This window comes from Nothobranchius furzeri, chromosome 17 (assembly GCF_043380555.1).
Source record: "Nothobranchius furzeri strain GRZ-AD chromosome 17, NfurGRZ-RIMD1, whole genome shotgun sequence".
NCBI classification, from domain to species: domain Eukaryota; kingdom Metazoa; phylum Chordata; class Actinopteri; order Cyprinodontiformes; family Nothobranchiidae; genus Nothobranchius; species Nothobranchius furzeri.
Genome location: NC_091757.1, coordinates 52,683,880 through 52,703,796, shown reverse-complemented (window position 1 = coordinate 52,703,796; position 19,917 = coordinate 52,683,880). Strand labels below are relative to the sequence as shown.

Genomic DNA, 19,917 nt, shown 5'->3' with positions numbered 1-19,917 from the left:
GAGTTGAGTTCCAGGACTGTTTTGGTTTGGATCACCCGCCTACACACACACACACACACACACACACACACACACACACACACACACACACACACACACACACACACACACACACACACACACACACACGCACGCACACACACACACACACACACACACACACACACAGTGAGGTGTGTTTTGGGGGAGTAAAACAGAAGCAGAGGAGCTCTGAAAAGGTGCTGATTGCTTTAGTTCTACATGAGACTTTTTCTCATCTCCAACCTGCTGAACATTCAAGGAAAGCAGAAGATATTTGAATCTCTTTTTATGAAACACAAACCGTCACAGTGACATGAAACTAGAAAGTATATTCCAGAAAACTGTCCAAAAGCAGAACATGAAAGAACAGTTTACAAGTTTTGCCATTCTAATATTTTACAAGACAGCATTTTAGTACTTTTCATTTACAAAAGATAATTAGTTTTTTTCTCTTTATTTCTATTCAGAATGTAATTTCTTGAAACCGAGTGTGTATTGCTGTCAACTAAGTGCATGTGTGTGAAAGAGGTCCACGTGTGTCAGACCCCAGAGATCTGTGAGACATTATGCAGAGACGAGGGCAAAAGGTTAATAAACACACACACACTCATTCAGAGGAGCACGTTTGCACACGCACAGAGAGGAAACACTCGACAGACATCACACACACGCATTACAGCATGGCTTTGGGTTTTTCTTCATGCTTGTGAATGTATAACGTATATACTACATTATATAGTATAATGTATGTTGCAGGATTTGTTCGTATTATTCAAAAGAAAGCATTTTTTTTCTCAGTGAATTGGAATTCCAAACAAAATGCTTATTAAGAGCTACGAGACCTCCCTGGAGGTCAAAGTGCTGGCTTTAACCACACAGACTCACTGTTTAGCTCCACTACATTCACAAAAACAGCGCAGACCAATCGTCTTGTGAACTGCACAGCAGATTCTTTGCGGATGAGTTGTGGCTGCAGCCCCGACATGCAACGTGAAATGAACGGTTTATTCCATTCCATTCCATTCCATTTATTTGATAAAGCACATTTAAAAACAGCATGTGAGCTGACCAAAGTGCTGTACAGGGGTAAAAACATATAAGGTTAAAAGAATAATATAAAAGAATAAAACAACTAGAGCAAAACACAAAGAACCAACAATGAGAAGTCAATAAAATCAGTAAAAGAACAGTGTAAATAAACCATCGATAAAATAGCTAGGTAGTAAAAGCAAGAGAATAAAAGTAAGTCTTTAAGTGAGACTTAAAAACCCCAATGGAGGAGGAGAGTCTGATATGCAGCGGGAGATCATTCCAGAGTTTTGGAGCGCAGACAGAAAAAGCTCGTTCACCACGGGTTTTGCAGCGTTGACGGGGAATCTTTAATAGGTGTAGGTCACCTGAACGGAGAGTCCTGCCTGGCACATAAGGAGTGAGTAACTCGGATATGTAGGGTGGTGCTAAGCCATTCAGTGCCTTAAAAACAAACAATAAAATTTTAAAACGTATACGGTAGTGCACAGGAAGCCAGTGAAGTCTTGCTAAAATGGGAGTGATGTGCTGCCGACGGCCAGTATTGGTCAGAAATCTTGCTGTCGCATTTTGTATCAGCTGAAGGCGAGATAATGCGGCTTTTGAAATGCCAAACAGAATTGCATTGGAGTAGTCCAACCTTGAGGTGATGAAAGCGTGAATGGTTGTCTCGAGGTGGCGCCGATTCAGAATGGGTTTTAGTTTGGAAAGACGTCTCAGCTGATAAAAACATGATTTAACCATTTGATTAACGTGAGGGTCCATTTTTAGAGCCACATCCATTTTAATTCCAAGATTAACAATTGTTTGACTAATTTTAAAAGGAAGAGCAGAAAAATCAGGAGCGGAGGAAGACAAGCCATTAGGAGTAAAAACAATAAACTCGGTCTTAAAATCATTCAGGAGCAGAAAATTTGCTGACAGCCAGTCCTTAACCTCACTCAGGCAGTCAAGGAGCGGCTGGATGGAGGTAAAAGCCTTCAATGGAACATAAATCTGGCAGTCGTCCGCATAAAGATGAAAGTTAATGTTAAACTTCCTGAAGATTAGTCCCAGTGGAATAATATAAATGCTAAATAAAAGGGGGCCGAGGATAGACCCCTGTGGAACGCCCCAAGGAAGAGCAGCAGAGGGAGATGAACAGTCGTCCATTCTAACTCTAATAGACCTGTTATCAAAGTAGGAGCAGAACCAGTCAAGCGCGGATCCCTTAATACCGACCAAATTCTCAAGGCGGGACAATAAAATGTCATGGTCAACTGTGTCAAATGCAGCTGAGAGGTCCAACATTACCAGGGCAACATGGGAACTGGAATCAGTGGCTAAAATAATGTCATTAAAAACCCTGATGTGAGCGGATTCTGTGCTGTGATATTGTCTAAAACCAGACTGGAATTTATCCAATAGTTTATAGTTTATCAATGCAGCCGTAGTGTTTATTCTGCTAGCAGCAACCGCACGGGCTGTTTAATAATTCTGGCAGAGGATGTTTTCTCCATCACAAATCCAACCAGACCTGAAAGCTACCGTGTTAGCAGATGGAGGGGAATTTAGAAACATCAGCGTCATTAAAACTGCTTCCATGCATTTTGTTTTCCTCTTTAACCCTCCGGAGGCACGCGTTGCAGATTTGCAACGTTAAAACCTACCTACCTGGTTACTCCACACCAGGGGCGGCGTTGGGCCCGGCTACTTGGGCTCAAGCCACGAATGTCTTATGAAAAGCCCCAGATCTAAAACGTGGAAGTAACATGCAGTACCAAAGTCCAACAGAGAGGGAGCAGCTGGCAGTAGTTTGTATACAGCCTGCCTGAGCGTCCACCACTGAAGAAGAAGCCCTTCAGCAGCCGTCTTCTTCTGCAGTCTCTGCCTGAAACGCATGAGTGAAGATGGACATAAGGGTGGTTTTTAGACAAAAAGTACAACAACAGAACCCCAGCTTTGATGAGACTGGTGTTGACTCAGGTTTGTGAGTCTTATTTGAAAATATTCGTTGTGCTGCTGGTTTGCCTAAAGTTAGCTTACTATCAGGTAAAGTTGTTGGAGAAAGAAAGGGAATATTTACTATCATCTCACACTAAACACTAACAGGAACAATACTCTGCCCTGAAAATGCTTAATATGTAGCTTCAGATTAAAAATGATGTGGTACAAGACAAATATATATGATGTTGACTAGTGCGTGTCACGTGTGTGTGTGTGTGTGTGTGCGCGTGTGTTAAGCCCCAGATCTTCTTCAGTCCTAAATCCGCCCCTGCTCCATTCATGAGCATTTTTTAACTCAGAAGTACCCCTGAAGGACTTAGTTGTTCGCCCTTTTATCAGAACTTACTTAGAGCCTGAGAGGGTTGAACAGCTGCTTAAGGGTTAAAGTGCAGGAATGTGACATGTGGCTGTGTCACGCAACAATGTTAATTCTCTAAAGGATGGGTGTATTTTTTTTTTATTTTTTTTTTACCTATTAAAGAAGAACAATGAAATAGTCACAGCAACAGGGATGCGAGGAGCCAAAACAGCTGGAAGCATGCAGAACTCTGTGCAAAGTGAGGAAAATTGAAGAAATGTGTGCAAGTCAATTCCACTCTTGCATAGTCGGCGTAAAAACCGAGCAAACATATTTTCTTCATTATTCTTATAGTGTGCAAATGTGTTTATACATCACGCAGCACAATTCCAGGATTTTTCCTTCTTTTGTAAATTGAGGTTAGTTTGAAGTAGATTTTTGGGTATTTTGCTAAAGCCACACTTTAGCTGTAACATCAACGAAGCTGCTTTGAGTTTTCTGAACATAAAACAATATTTTTGGGCAACGCAGCTGTTTTTGTTGTGCTCTGATAAGCCTTGATGACAGATCAAACTGCACCAGTCCAACCCCACTACCTGCAGCTCTCCAGCTGCATTAGCTTCGAACCACTGGTTGGCTCTCACTCCCAGTATGATTCAGTGTGACACACGTAGCTGAGCAAACTGGTGTTTGAAATCCAGACTTGTGGTCAGTTCCAACTCAGACTCTGATATTATTTGTGTCAACCAGCTGATCCTAGATCAGTATTTGAGCCATCCTGTTGCACGACGGCCACGATCTGTTCAGAAAACATTTAGAGCTATTGGCTAATAGATTACACCACAATGCACACATTTTGTTTCTTGACTGTCAGTCGTGAGGCTTAGATGTTAAAGCTTTAGCTAAAAAGCAAACCTGTAGGTTTTATTTTCAGAACTGCCTCATGTTTCACACATGTTTGACTTCCTGTCTGGTCCGATCTAACTGCTGCGCTTGATGCTCTTTGGAAGCGTAGCACATAAAAAATAGAGATGAAACTTAAATGAAGCGGAGTGATACACTACGCTTTTGGGACGCGTCATTCCACGGCCAGTGGAAAACGGCACCCATTTGCATCCACAGCTGATCAAGGCTTAGCTGATAGAGGAACCAGATCCAGGGGTGTAAAGCTTGGTTTATGCTTGATGCATTTACTTTCCGCTTGGTGATGCGGCTCGCGGACGGAACGCGCTTCACAACTTGCAGCGTTTATGGTTCATGCGGCTCGTCTCTGCGGTGAGCCAATATTCTCCCAAACTGTAGGGGGCAGCATGGAGCTCTACGGCATGCATCCAACAGTACACCATAGTAGAAGTAAAAATGACTGTTGTTTACAACATGGCATTCCAGCATTTTTTAACAGTGTCCTCGTCTTTTCCGACAGTGCGAGCTATTTCTGTCCAAGAATTATTAACAACATGTTGATCACGGTGATCTCTGAGAGCTGAATCATACAAATGTCTGTATTTACGAACCTCTGCCATACTAGTTCTTGCCAGTCCGCCATGTTTTTCCGCGTCCGACCATCCGCGTGGTTAGAAAATTTCCTAGGTGCATGGTGCGGAAAGTTTGGGCCGTGCGGAGGCGCGGTGGAGGGGCGTGGTTGTTAAAATGATGCAATTTTGCTGCGCGGAGCCGTGCGAACTTCGCGGACGCGTCAAGCATAAACCAGCCTTAACCCAGACCTCTCCAGCTTCTCCTGGGGAATCCGGATGTTTTTTCTGGTCAGAGGATACACAATCCATGCAGTAAGTTCTGGGTGCAGCTCAGGCTCTCCTCCCAGTGCCTGGAAAACCTCCAGAGGAAGACAAGTAGAAGGTTCCACCAGGTTTCCAAACCAGCTCAGCTGGCTCTCTTTGATATGCAGGAGAAAGCGACTTTACCCCGAGCTTTCCCCAGATGACAGAACTCCTCGCTGACCGCGGCCACCTTACAGGGACTTGTTTCCAGGATCAAGAACGATCTGATTTAGATGTTCACTGTTGCTGCTTGGGTCATTGGAGAAGATGAAAAGCAACCAGACTGGATTATTTACAAGCCTGATGATCGTACTTTGGCAGCAGAGTTATTTGCAAAGATGAATTTCATTTAACACAATGAGTGAGGAAACTTTTTTACATTTCTAACACTTTTGTAAATGAGCTAAAAATAATTTCCCATTATGATAATGAGGAAAATGAATTCCCTCATTACCATCATAAATTACTTCTCCAACAAACTCGAGCAGATTCGCACACCTAACACTTGTGTGCTTGTGAGTAAAACACGGTAACTGATACCTGCAGCATCTTGTATCTGTGTTTTTGCTCTCAGGCACCAGAAGTTACTCTTTGCCTGTACATTTGATGCGGATGAAATACTGGATCAAATCCAATCACATCAAAGACTTCTTATGTAAGCCGAGGAACGGCAACCATGAAGGCCGTGTTCACACACACCAGCATCCCGATCTTCAGAGGAACTTATCTAGGACTCTATTCTTTTTTAGGATTTTTTAATGGAGACGGTGCGCTTGTTGGCCGGATTCCTCGGCTCTATCTTACTCTGACAGTGCTTAAAGGGACTTTACGGAGTTGCGAATTTTTATGCTCGCGATTGCCCCCTCAGGCCAAAAGCGTAACGGCAGCTTCAATAGTAGGCTCGTGCACGAGGCGCGCATGCTGTACGTGCACACTCCTTAACGAAAATAACAGCTGAGACAGTCCCGTGTGTGTGTGTGTGTGTGTGTGTGTGTGTGTGTGTGTGTGTGTGTGGCCCGGAGGACAGAGGACAGGAGAACGCGCAGCTAATTAATTAAATAATTTGGTTCTGTACCTTTCTCTTCAGCACAGCCGACAAAGGTTTATGATGGGTCAGTCCTCCTGCATGCTCAGATCATTCCCTTCCCTTGCTTGAAAAATTGTTCCAAAATGAAAGTTGAACCCACATCTTTTTTATCTGTGAATTCAATGCCGTTCGGCGAGTCTCAAATAAAAATTTGGGCATCTTACTGTAAAAAATATACCATTAATGTAAAAACGAAACTCTAAATGAACTATGTTCACATCCAGAATCAAACCCAGGTCTTCTGCATGGGAGTCAGACGTCTTACTAGGTGAGCTACACTCTACTAACATTCATAGTATCTGTAATATTTATATCCTTGATGACAGCTGAAACAACGTCAAACCAAAGAACGGTTCGGAGTGAAAATGGCTATTTTGTTGCTAATTTGCAGGAAATATCTAGAAGAAAGTTCTACAGAAAGTAGCTAAGGGTCCTCAGAAATGTAGCTAGCTTTGTCACTAGGCGTTAGGAACAGCGACAAAGTGGCACTATCTCTCTCTCTGCTGCTAAAGCTACGGATAGCAAATGCTACGGGCGATGCCTGAGCGTGAACGCGCATGAAGCAGCCTGCTCGACCCGAGCATCTCTCTTTTTCTGTGATTTTACAGAAAAACAGGCAATCACAGTAAAAATGCCAGGGCTCATTGTACAGGACCAGGGCATTGCAGGAGAATGTATGAAGAAGACATTTATTATTTCTATACATGTTTTGGCTGTCAAACTTCCATAATGTCCCTTTAAAGTATCGTCAAAGAAAGGAGGAAGAAAATTTAAAAAAAGTCTATTTGTGTGTTCAAAGTCATCAGGTGTTTTTTGGGTTATTTCTATTTTAGCAAACAAACAGACAACTTGTGGGAACCAGACGTTGGATGCAGGCCTGACCAACCAGAGAGGTGTTTTCATTTCCCTCAGGTCAGCTGATGCATCGGCTCCCTCCATTCCCAACTGCTCCACCGGCGGACGAACAGACGTGTCGGTGTCTGAGTGATTCTGATGCGACGGGCATGACGAACACGATACATCTTATCACATGCTTCTCCTCAGCGGATTAACAGGCAGACTTCAATGACGTTTATGCCAATGCTCCTGTGGGGACTGGCTTTGTGCAGGCAACGGGAAAATTCAATCACCGCCTAAAGGATGGAAACTGGCGGAATGAAACGCTATGCTGGTTCCATTTCCGAGTTAACCACTGTTTTTCAAGGCTGCAAATGAGCAAAAATAGCTGGAGTGCAACTTTTCAATCTGTTCTACTTACATTTCTGAATATCTGAAAGGGAACAAATCATGACAGGGTAGCTTTAGGACACAAGATGAGCTCATTTCAAGTTTGCAAAGGTTAACGTTCATGTTGCTTGGGTCAATTAGAAGTTGTGTTTACAACATTTATGTTCAGATGGCCTTTCTAGCCTTTCTCACAGCCTTTCTGCAGTCTTCTTTCAGAGTAAATAAAAAAAACTCACCCCAGTTTAAAGACGGCAAGCGTGTAGCGTAAATCTGTTCTCTTTTTATGGCGATTGAAACAGAGCCTTAAATTTTACTGACCGCCTTTTGCTTGTTTTCCTTTTTTGGTCAAAGCGCAGCAGAAATAAGTGATTTTCTCATGGAGCCATGCTGATAACATGTAATGCAAGTAAGCTGCATTTTCTAAAGACCTTTCAGTGCCAGACTATTATCTTTTGTACAAACGGCTCGCTTATATCATCCCCTCCTTTTCTCACGTTTTCCATTTGCACCCCCCCCCCCCCCCCAACAGAATAACGATGTGTTTGTCTTCTCAGACAGCGCGCGACGATAAGGAGAGAAAATGTAAAAGACGGAGAGCTGCATGTGTGGCTGGCATGCATGACTTTGGATTTCTAAATTTATTTTGGTGCACAGCTTGCCCACTAGCAGACATCTGTTCGTGCTTTTCTTCCTCAGAAGATCTTACCTTGTTGATGGGTATCTCATAGAAACATCTGCCTGGAAACAGTCCAATCCCAGGCTCAGGAGCGCGATTGTCAATCACACTTGAGGACGGTTTCCCGAGTTTCCCCAGGATCCGGGGGGAGGAGAGTGATGCCTTAATTTCATCACAAGATTCACCAGTATGGGAATATAAAAGGAAGTGTTGGGATATAGAGGAGCCTTTCAGCACAGTTTGTCCAAACTCACGTGGTTTCTGTCTTGTGTACAGAAATCTGCACAGCTGCCAAAACTCATGATCTGATCTCAAGGTGTGTTTGGAGGTTTTGTTATTGAGAACAGCATCCCTTCAGTTAGCCACCGTGTGGAAGCTCATTTCATTTGATTTATCATGGACTATTTCAGGATTCAACACAGCCTAGGTGCTGTATTTCCTGTTTATTGGGCGCTGGACCATGTGACCTGAGTTATGCGCAGTTGTTTGTTTCTCTGAGTTCCGAGAACTCCATCTGTGGAACGCGATTTGTCCAAATTTCATGTCAACATCTTGACAAGAGGAACTCGTTTTCCATCACTTGATTACTGAGCGGCTATGATGACACTGTCGCTGCATGTGGTAAACGGCCGGTATTTGTATAGCGCCATCTTGGGCTTCTACAACCCCCCCAAGGCGCTTTACAACACAATCAGTTGTTCACCCACTCACACACATTCACTCGCTGGTGGGGATGAGCTACGATGTAGCCACATCTACCCTGGGGTGCACTGACGGGGGCGAGGCTGCCGGGCACTGGCGCCACCGGTACCTCCGACCACCACCAGCAGGCGAGGAGGGTTAAGTGTCTTCCCCAAGGACACAACAACATGTCTAAATAGTTCACATAGAAAATTATATTTTATTCCTACTTTTATTTTCAAGAAACAAAAATGCTTTCCAAATACTTTTGTGGTGTTGAAAATTCACCAACGAGCTGTTTTCTTCCCTCTCTTCGTCTAAGATTGGATAAATCTTTCTAAGCTTAGAAAGAAAGAAAGAAAGAAAGAAAGAAAGAAAGAAAAACATTCATGCTGCGTTCCATTAACCCCAGAAGTCGGATGTGTGGTTGATGTCAGAGTAGCAAGGTGAAAAAAATGGAAGTATTTTCTAACAGTTATACTCAATTTGCAATTGATTGTTGTAAAATTGAAAGTGAAACTCTTCTTGCTGTGCTGAAATATCTCCCCAGCCTTTATTAGTGTCTACAAGAATGGTTCATCACTAAATCAAACAAGTCAGCTGTGTGCATGATCTAAGACATGCAGGAAACGTGCTGGAAGCTGACTGCAGCGCCAGGCGTGTCAGCTCCACTTTACTAACAGGGAGTGGCCCGCAACTCTGAAGTTACAAGTGCGGTATTCTGGCCACAGAGGGCGGTGGAGAGCTGAGTGGCATTTCATTACCCCTGTAAAAGGTCATTTTAGCACATACTAGCTCAAGAAAATGGTTTAAAAATAGCTACAAAACTTTTATAGCGTTCCTTTAATAGTTGACTTAATAAAATGATAATAATTGATCAACTGACATTTATTAAATAAATAGCGAAGGCTGCTTATTTCTTTCCATTTAATTACTGAAGCAACATGTTCACCACTAGAGGTCAGTGTGCTATATGTGCATCAGAAAACAGAACTATTGCCTTAAATGGACTGAAGTCGTTATTCGTCATTAAGGTAAACGCGTTAGTGTGGCTGAAGAGTTGAACTGTGACTGGTTAAGTCTGGTTCATGCTTCTCCGTCAGCTCCGCAAGCGACAGACACGCACGGATTGACGGAAGCGTTTTGCTCTCATACTTCGTCTCCTGGAGAGCGTTGCAAAGCAATTCCCCGCCAGGACAGCAGAGGGCGTAGCGCTGTTCTGTGGTATCCTGTCATGTATCGGTCCAAGATAGTGTGTTTATATTATGTTTTTTTTTTGTATATAAGAGACTTTTTAACACAGACAAATTTGTCTCTCATCCTTCTCCACCTCTTCATGCGCTTTCCACCTCTAAACCCGCCTTTCCTGTCATTTCTGTCCACAAATAAAACGCTTGCTGCGCATCTTTTCACTCCTCCAGTCACGGGGAATTAAACGTTCATGTTTTTAGAGTTTTTTCGCGAGGTATTCATCAAGCTCCTCAGTGTCTGCCTCTAGTTATTCTTGACTGTTTATGTTTTTGAGGGCGCAATGGTGGCGGTGTAGACGACAGTGGTGCCCTGACCAATCACAAGCTTGCGTTCTCCGTCTCGTTCGACGGATGTTTAAAAAAGTGGGCTTGACTCCGTACGTCCTTGCGTGCCTGCCGGGGCCCTACGCAAGAACGGATAATGGCGTTGCGTGTCTCCGCACTGACGCAGACGGAGAAGCATGAATCAGCCTTTAGACATTCGCCTTCTGGAAGTGACAAAAGCGTGAAAGTGGTTTTCTGATCATCACAAATGGGACCCAACGCCTCCCTACTTGACACTCAGCTTTAAGGGGAATGGATTTGGGTTTTAAACCACCAAATAGTTCCCGAGCGTAGCCGCTGCTGCAGCTCACTGCTCCCCACAGGGATGGGTCGAATGCAGAGAGGAATTTCACCAGTGTGTGATGGCAAATGGGAATTAAACAATATTTGCCACATCATAGAACAGTACATACCAAATTTCGTGCTGCAGCGTTGTTGTCCATTCCTTCGGCCCTTGTGCAGATCCTGTTTTCACTCTGTCTGCCTAACCCCTGCTAGCTTGTTTTTCCTATTTGTGTTGCTATAGGCTAACAGGAAGTATGCCAACATTGTTGGGCGCATGTTGCCACCGGAAGACCCAACCGTCTCCCGGTCTTTTTCCTTCCTAAGGCTAATGTAGAAAATAGAGGGTAGAGACAGTTTTCCTGTTCAGCATGCATGTGAAACTCAGAGTGAAAGTGTGTTCTGGTCAAGAACATTCAATGCAGAACTCAAAAATGTGGAATTGGAAACAAAGAGGATTTAGCGTTATGGGAATCATTTTTTCAGGAAAAGAATCTGTTGGTTAAAGAGCAAGTCACCCCTGCCAGATTCTTACTCAACTCCCACTTCCTGTTTGAAAAATGCAACAAATGCTGTTGCCTAGCAGACCGAGAGGGCGGAGCCGCTAACAAATACACACACACTCACGACATTGTGACATCATAATGTACCATCTAACATCATAGTGTACCTCTTAGCCAATAGCGATGGCAGATTTAAATTCAAATGCAGTGCTGAGTTTTTGCCTGACGACGGTGCATCGCTGACAGTTTTAGGCAGAATATTTAAATTTTAACTAAGATGCACTAAAGCGCAGAGTTATTGACTACATTTGTCTACAGCATCATCACACACTCATTTATATAGTTTATCAGCAAAAAAAAATGTTGATTTGGAGTGACTTGCTCTTTAAACATCTTCCATTTATTTTTCCTCCTCTTCAAAACCACTAATCATCTTTTCATTGTTATTACAGTGGAAGTGCCAGTATGCACAACACACGGCGTGCCATTACCACACATCTTCAAATGCATTTTTTATAACTTAAGGGTGTAGTTTTATCCCTGAGACCTACCGATCAACCTAAACAGGATGTGCCCACCTCTCGGCTATTGTTTCATCCTGCAACCTTCTGCAGGATAAAGCAGATATCGCTAACGGATGACTGAATGAATCATGCAGGGTGCATCAGAACTCCGTCCTGCATTATAACACAGGCCTGATTGCTACAAGTGTTGCTTGCTACAGGTCTTCCATCATAGTCGTGACTTTACCTCTCCTCAAACTTATCTGGAGTACTGTCGTTCCTCCCTGAGTGCAAGGGAATGAGAAATGCATGTATGAGTACTTGAATGTGAATTTGTGGCTGAATGCTCTGGTGCTTGCATACGCTCTGGTGCTTGTTTACCTTTGTGTGTTGTGAGCGTGTGTCTGACTGCTTTGGGACTAAGAGAGGAAGGGTGAGAGAGAAAATAAGGATGAAAGAAAGGAAGGAAGAAGAGAAAGATGGAGAGACAGCAGCAGGAGAGGAAACGAGAGGTAAACTAAAGCTGCGTGACGAGTGCATCGGGCCACAGAGCGCTGACTGGGAGCGACAGTCCAAACACAGATACGCCATGTCCAAGCAGACAGTGAAGGGTAGAGGAGATTTCCCTGGGGAGGCACGCCTAGGATGCTGGACACATTAACATGCGTGAATACACACCGAGACAGTGATCCAGCATATTTTTTTTAACTTTTCAGACAGCTGCAACTACACACAGTTAAACCATCACAAAAATAAAAGATTTGCAGCAAGATGACAAGTTTTTTTTGTGTCTCTGGTGGTTGAATATTTGCAAACTCCTTCAAATAGAAAGTTGATTTGCACATTTCATTTACATAATGCAACGAGCAGCATAAAACGTGAAACAAGAGGTGAGTGTCGTCCTGCTTCAACCTCAGCTATTGTCAAAATCCCCTCGTGCACATTTTCTTTAGCAAGGAAAAAAAAGACGAGGAACAAATATCAGTGTTGAGTCATGAATACTGGATATGGATGCAATGCTTACTGCTCCAGGGGCGTGTCCAGGGATTGGCCTGGGGTGGCACATGCCACCCTTAGAATCTGATTGGCCACCCCAGGTGCTGCCACACTAATTTCCCTTTAAAGAGCAAGTCACCCCCTACAAGCAACTTACCTCACTCCCTTTTCATGTTTGAAAAATGCAACAAATGCTGTTGCCTGGCAGACCGAGAGGGCGGAGCCACTAACAAACACACACACACAGGCATTGTGACATCATAATGTACCAGTTTACATCATAGCATACCTCTTAGCCAATAGCGGTGGCAGATTTAAATTCAAATGCAGTGCAGAGTTTTTACCTGACGACGGCGCAACACTGAGTTTTAGGCAGAATATTTAAATTTTAACTAAGATGCACTGAGGTACCAAATTATTGACGACACGTGTCTGCAGCACAATTAGACACACATTTATACAGTTTATCAGCAAAAAATGTTGATTTGGGGGTGACTTGCTCTTTAAGTAGGCTTTTCCTTGTCCACAAAAGACTTGGGGGTAAATCAATAAAAGCGTAACCATTGGTGCCACCCATGCACAAAGTTGTGCCTCACCTGGGCCACCCCATTTTAAAAGATCTGGATACGCCACTGCACTGCTCCCGGCAATCTCTTAAAATGTATTTTATGTGTGTGTGTGTGTGTGTGTGTGTGTGTGTGTGTGTGTGTGTGTGTGTGTGTGTGTGTGTGTGTGTGTGTGTGTGTGTGACGGCTGATTGACATTTTTAATACAAGCCCTGCTCACAAAGAGCTTGTATTAAACACAAAGGAAAGGCGGTTGAATAAACACCGCAGCTTCAGCGCTCACGAACAGAATGTGTGATGATTGAAATGTTGTGGATTATAATTACCGAGAAAGAATGAGGGGAAATCTATTTATACACTCCTGTTTCCTTTAAAAGAAGGAAAGCAGTGGAACGTGCGTTACGTCGGGTGAAACTCTGCGGGATGGGTGTGAGTGGCAAGGAGACGAAACAGTTCATTCAGGGGCGTTAAAATGACAACATTTCAATGTGACGCTCTAAAGGAGATCACGGCTGAAGATGAGAGCTAGACGCTATCACTTGGAAAGTCAAATCTTACACCTATAATATGCTGTCACCCACTCGGAGAGCTGTGAGGGGAGGAAAAAAAGAGTTGAAGAAACATTCTCTAGACAGTGTGACAAATTTAATGTTCCTTTTTGGCGGATTTTATTCCTAAGGGTCAGTTTAGGATGGGAAAGACTCAACCTTCAAGTTTCCTTGTGCTTTCCTTTGTTTATGTGTTTTTTTGTTGTTGCGATTTTCTCTTAGTAATGCGTCCTGCTCTTACAGTCAGTATTTAGAGTTCATGAGCTGAAAATTTGGGCGGAAACAAATGCTTTTCACACCTATTCTAAAACGTTTAGTCCTTTATTTTCTCGTATGTAAAGTTCTGTTGTGTTATTGAGGCGAAGTGAGGTCAGAAATGTGAACCAGTAAACGAGTCAATGACTCTGATTCTGACTGCAGGGCGATCTTTAGAGGAGAAATGTCACACAAGGTGCCTGAATTTCAGAGAAAAACAAGTGTTTTGGATGAAGAATGTGTTCCATCGACAAAAGAAGTTTAATCTATGGGCCTTTTCATTTTAAAACCTAAATTAACACAAACTTTGGCTATCTCTCTCTAATTGTCTAACTCCAAACTTTGACCCCAACCCAACCAGGGTGTTCTTTAATAAGTAATATGACTTAATCTAGTGCACTAGACATGCTGACTACACGTAATGTAAACGCACGACACATTGCTGTTACTGATCCAATCGGAACCTTCCTTTCTGAAACGCGGCATAGTCTCTGTGGCAGGGGCGGATTAAGGATTGAAGAAGGTTCGGGGCTTAACACACACGTGCGCGCGCACACACACACACACACGCACGCACACACACACTCACGCGCACGCACACACACATGACACACATTTGTCAACATCATATATATTTGTCTTGTACCACATAATTTTTAATCTGAAGCTACATAATAAGCATTTTCAGGGCAGAGTATTGTTCCTGTTAGTGTTTAGTGTGAGATGATAGTAAATATTCCCTTTCTTTCTCCAACAACTTTACCTGATAGTAATGGGCCTTTCCCATCTGTACCGGGTCGGCCCGGGCCGGGTAGCCCCAGTCGGCCCCAGCCTGGCCCGGGTGATTCCACACATCCTTGTCTTAAGCCCATGTGGGCTGATTCTACCCACCAATCAGAGGCTTGCTCTAATGGAAGGTGTGAATTTGCTGTCAGCAGTGGGTGTGTTGGCCCTGGTCGGCCTGAAGCAGACCCCCTCGAGAAGAGGGCTGAGAATGAGCCTTGGTTGGCCCGGAAAAATACCAGGCCAGCCAGATATGTAAACAACCTACGCTTACCGGCCCGGGCCGACCCGGTACAGATGGGAATGGCCCATAAGCTAACTTTAGGCCGGGAGCTTGGGGAGAAATTATGACACGTCTCTAAATAAAGTAAAATTTTCCAGTGCAGAGGAGACAACCCATAGAAGCACTGATTTGATCTCATTTCAGAGAAAGAAATGAACAGGTTAGATGCACCTAATAAATAAAATCACTAACATAAACTCAGGAATCTGTTTCTTTGCTTCACTGTTCTGGTGCTGAGAATATCACTAATGCGGATCAAAGGAGATCCACAGATGAATGCACCTCTTATTTATTATTTGGAAACTACATTTACTGCAGAGGCAGAGATTGTTTCTATTGATACACAGAATTTACAGAATCATTTTAATTTTAATAGGGGAAGACTGCAGGAGGGAGCGGTAAAATACAGGGGGTCCCCAGCAAAAACAAGAAACTTTACGAGTCTGATGAAACCCGCTGGTTTTCCATCAGGCAGTCACGGGGCAGCTCCAACGACCCAGTGGCTGTGCTGGGTTAATGATATCGAGCTCAGTCCGCTGTTGGTACAAGATCTGCTCGGGGTCCTTCGACTGCCGATGACGTCAAAGTACGACAAACCCACTCGGACAAAATACACTACACATCTATACTGTTGGAAAGAATTTAGCAGTTTCGTTATTAAAAAATGTTTCTTACGACGTAAGTTTGTGTTTATAATGGTATTTGTAAAATAAAACACTTTATTTTATTCATAATGTTGAACTCTTCTTCGAGCACATCCCTTGAAGGATCATAGGTATTAGCAACACCTGTGAAATAGAATTTGCAGGAAAGAAGTGTGTCCCGTTTATTTATTTTTTTCTTGAATACACTTTATTGACAGAGCACATAATACAAGTACAAAGAAATAACAAGCACAATGTCAGGGGGTTTCCATGGGAAAACAAAACAGTCTAACAAAGAATCACATGATATTAAACAGGGAACATAAGTTTATGGTTTTGACAGCTTTCAAATTTTGAGAATGTTTAGAAATAAATCATCTTAAACATTTTAAAGGTCTCCCTCTTCTCTCGTCTTTCAGTCAATACAAAGTGTTACATAATCCCTGCAATAAAAAGTTCCAATCTTCTGGTTAAATAACCCAGCGGTCCGTAAGATTGATTTCATATTCCCTATGGAATCTTTTGTCTCACGGGTCCTTAATTAGATGTAAATTAACCTCTTTTACACCCTTAATGCAAACCCTCTAACCATGATCCCCAACTCCACCCCACTGGCTCCCAAAGTTGGGGTTGGGACCCACTGTGGCTCTCCAGGAACTACACTGGTGTCTGAAATGATCTCCACAAATAAAAATAAAAATGAAAACCCAATGCTGAGGCTTTATTTCCAGTTTAACTTTTATAAAGCTCAACTAAAGTGTCAGTAATGTCTGGGGATGCATGTCTTAACAATTACCAAAACCAACCTAACCCTAACCTTTAAACCCGTAGCCTAATAGGACTTGTGCACATTTTTTGCCGACAGTATAATTTCTCTTAGATATTTGGACGGGAAAGGTAAGATGGAGGGTTTTCAGTTTGTTGTAGTCTGCAGGTTCATTGTCCCTCTGCACTAGGATGTGCCCCCCCAATCATCCCCAGAAATGAAAAAACATATTAGACCATGTCAAAAACAAATTGGCATTGTTGCACAATGAACTGGATGCATGATAGTAAGACAAAACCTTCCACCACCTCATCTGAAGGGAGGTTAAGGTTAGGTCTTTATGATGTTCGTATGAAGCTGGCAGGACTTTACTCCCAGTCACTATAAAGCAATGTCAAACTTATGAAATCTGTAAATTGGCAATATGTAGAAATGATTTCATGTATTTAGATTTTTGTTGCACTATAAGCAACTTCATTGGCCTCAGCAGGTGAGGTTTACTGAGAAACCGTGTGGTACTTCTTCGTTTTTTTAACACGATCACACACTTTGAGTTGCATTTGCATACTGAGTGGGAAAATAGGTTGTACAGATCTGCATTCTTGGACCCATCTTTGCTTGTAACCGGTAGAGGCCGTGTTGACTTAGCAGCCAGGAGAGAGCAGAGCACGTTTCAGCTAATAGAAGCTAACGGTTAGCATTTGCATCTCAACAACACGGTGGAACAGGTTCGTTCTTGTGTATTTGTGGACGTAAAACGTCAAAGTTGCATTTTTTTATTCTAGAAAGAAGAGCAAACGAAGGTAGCAGAAGAGTCATGTTCCTGTTAGCCAATCGGAGGCAAGATGTTTGCATATGACCCCACCCCTAGTCCTCTGCCAAAATTCTATCCCCTGAAACAGGAGCACCAGAGCTTTTATTCCACTGAAAACAACTCACAAGGCATGAATTCATATAGACTCCTTTAAAAGATCTGATTAACTCCATCTTGTCTTTTCAATCAAAAATAACCCATGTTATGAAGCAGTATTAACATTGGAGACAAAAGGCAAAACTCAACCTTTTCAACCAATTTGGATAATAAGCTGAAAGCCGTGGGGTGACTAGAAACAAAATTGCTTTTGGATGACTTTCAGAAACATTTTCACTCAAACTGGGCAAAAATCCAGTTTATTATTGGTGCCCAAGTGGTCCTCAGAGTAGCACTGTTCCAGATTTATTGACTGTTCAACTGAACTGCATTTGCTGTGTTAGGATGCTTACTACACGAACTATTAGACCGCGCTAAGGTCAACAAGTCTACAATTTATACACACAGAGGCTAAAGGTATACTTACTGTTCATTTTGATTTGAATTGATATTGCAATAACTGCTCATCTGCACTTCACAGGACCTCCAAGGCCTGCAGAGGTCAGCCACTAAAAGGTAACAGCAGCAGGTCGGTGTCATGAATGTTAATAATAATGCATTGAACTTATATAGCACTTTTCTAGACACCCAAAGACACTTTCCACACACTCTCACATTCACACACTGCTAGTGATGGTAAGCTACTTGTAGCCACAGCCGCCCTGGGGAGGTCTGACAGAGGCGAGGCAGCCATTTGGCGCCGTCGGCCCCTCTGGCCATCACTAACACAGGCAAGCTGGGTGAAGTGTTTTGCCCAAGGACACGACAGCAGGATACCCCTGGCGGGAGCTGGAATCGAACCCATGACCCTCCGATCATGAGGCAACCCGCTCAACCACCTGAGCTACTGCTGCCCCAATGTTAATCAGTAAATGCACTTCCTGCACTGTTCTTAGATCAGAGGTCAAAGGTTTTGGCTGAGGTTTAATTTTAGAGGTCAGCAGGTTACAGTCTTTTTTTTTTGTTCAACACACACACACACACACACACACACACACACACACACACACTCGAGCACGCTCACCCTCATTCATTGGATTCTGCTCACAAGAGAGTCACAAGAGAGGAGAGTCCTACTCTGATACACATCGGAGGGGGGAAGGAGGGAAGGAGCTCTGTTGGCCAACAACTCAACCGGACAGCCTTAGGTTTTCAGAAAACTGCCGTATGAATCAATTCTTCTTTGATGCTCAGCTTGAATCCAAAACGCAGATGGGTCAAGATAGAATGCCACTTATACCAATCACTTATATATTTATTGAGCCAAAAAAAAAACAGCACACTCTTTGATTAGCCAACCTCATCTTTGATAGTATGAGCTGGGGCATTGGAGGAAAAGAGGAGAGGTGCATGGGTCATTAATCATTTCTCTTTATCTGGCCTTTTTGAGGGTTTATTTTTTAGATTTCAACGACTAAGGGGCTGCGCAGTGGCGCAGTGGTTAGAGCTGTTGCCTTGCAGCAAGAAGGTCCTGGGTTCGCTTCCCGGCCTGGGATCTTTCTGCATGGAATTTGCATGTTCTCCCTGTGCATGCGTGGGTTCTCTCCGGGTACTCCGGCTTCTTCCCACGGGCCAAAAGCATGACTGTTAGGTTTATTGGCTGTCTAAATTGTCATTAGGTGAGTGTGTGTGTGTGTACATGATAGTTTTTCCTGTGTGTCTCTGTGTTGCCCTGCGATGGACTGGCTCTCTGTCCAGGGTGTACCCCGCCTGATTGCCCGTTGACCGCTTGAGTTAGGCACCAGCCCCCCCGCGACCCTACATGGACAAAGCGGGTTCAGAAAATGGATGGATGGATTTCAATGACTGACTGACAGAGTGCTTAATGCTAGTTGCAGTTGTCAGATATGCTGATGATTTGTTTTTGACTGTAAGTGGTGTGGGTAACGTTTAGGGATTAGACCTTTAATGATAGACTACTGTTCCTTTTTTTAATTTTAGTAAGACAAACGTTGTGGTTCGTTTGAAGCTGTTTTTTCATACCTGCTGACAGTTGAAAATGTTTGTCTTACAAAAAAAAGGACTATTAATTCATCATGATGACAAAATTAATCTAGTTTATATATGGGTTGGTTTGTAGGTCTATCTGACAGTCTGTCAGCTGATCTGTTGGTCGGTCAGTCGGTCTAGCTGTCTGTCGGTTGTTCTGTTGGTCGATCTACTTATGCAAGGTCTGGTAACAGAAGTGACAGATCCAGACAAGAAACTCAAACTTCATTAATTATATTTTTGTGTTTCATTCCAAGTTATTTCCAACTTTTCTTTGTTTTCAAATACAGAAACCATCTTTAATATGAGTGGCATCAGAACGCGGCTGTTGTTTATTTCACTGCGATGTAACAACACGCTTTTATACCAATCAAATATTCGCACTGTGCTTGGCTGGGCTTGACGGGGACCACTCAGCAAGTGGGTGACTGCATCAGCTTAGCTAAAATTCAGAGATATTTATTGTCGTTTGGATCAAGTCTAAATACATAGTTATGCTATTTACTGTAAGGCGGTGCTATTTCTTCTGCTG

General features: G+C 43.1%; 1 protein-coding gene across 4 annotated transcripts in view; it reads left to right on the top strand.

Moving 5' to 3' along the window:
- Positions 1 to 19,917, top strand: part of efna5b (ephrin-A5b) — a 268,124-nt gene that overhangs the window by 33,455 nt on the left and 214,752 nt on the right. For 2 of the 4 annotated variants that reach the window (XM_054731562.2, XM_054731561.2), the window contains exon 3: positions 17,878 to 17,912. The exons of 1 other annotated variant lie outside the window; for it this stretch is intronic. In XM_054731562.2, the coding sequence (XP_054587537.2) occupies positions 17,878 to 17,912 (35 nt within the window). Of the gene's footprint in view, positions 1 to 17,877; positions 17,926 to 19,917 lie in introns of all 4 variants that reach the window. One more of the 4 variants, XM_054731563.2, reaches the window with a different exon arrangement.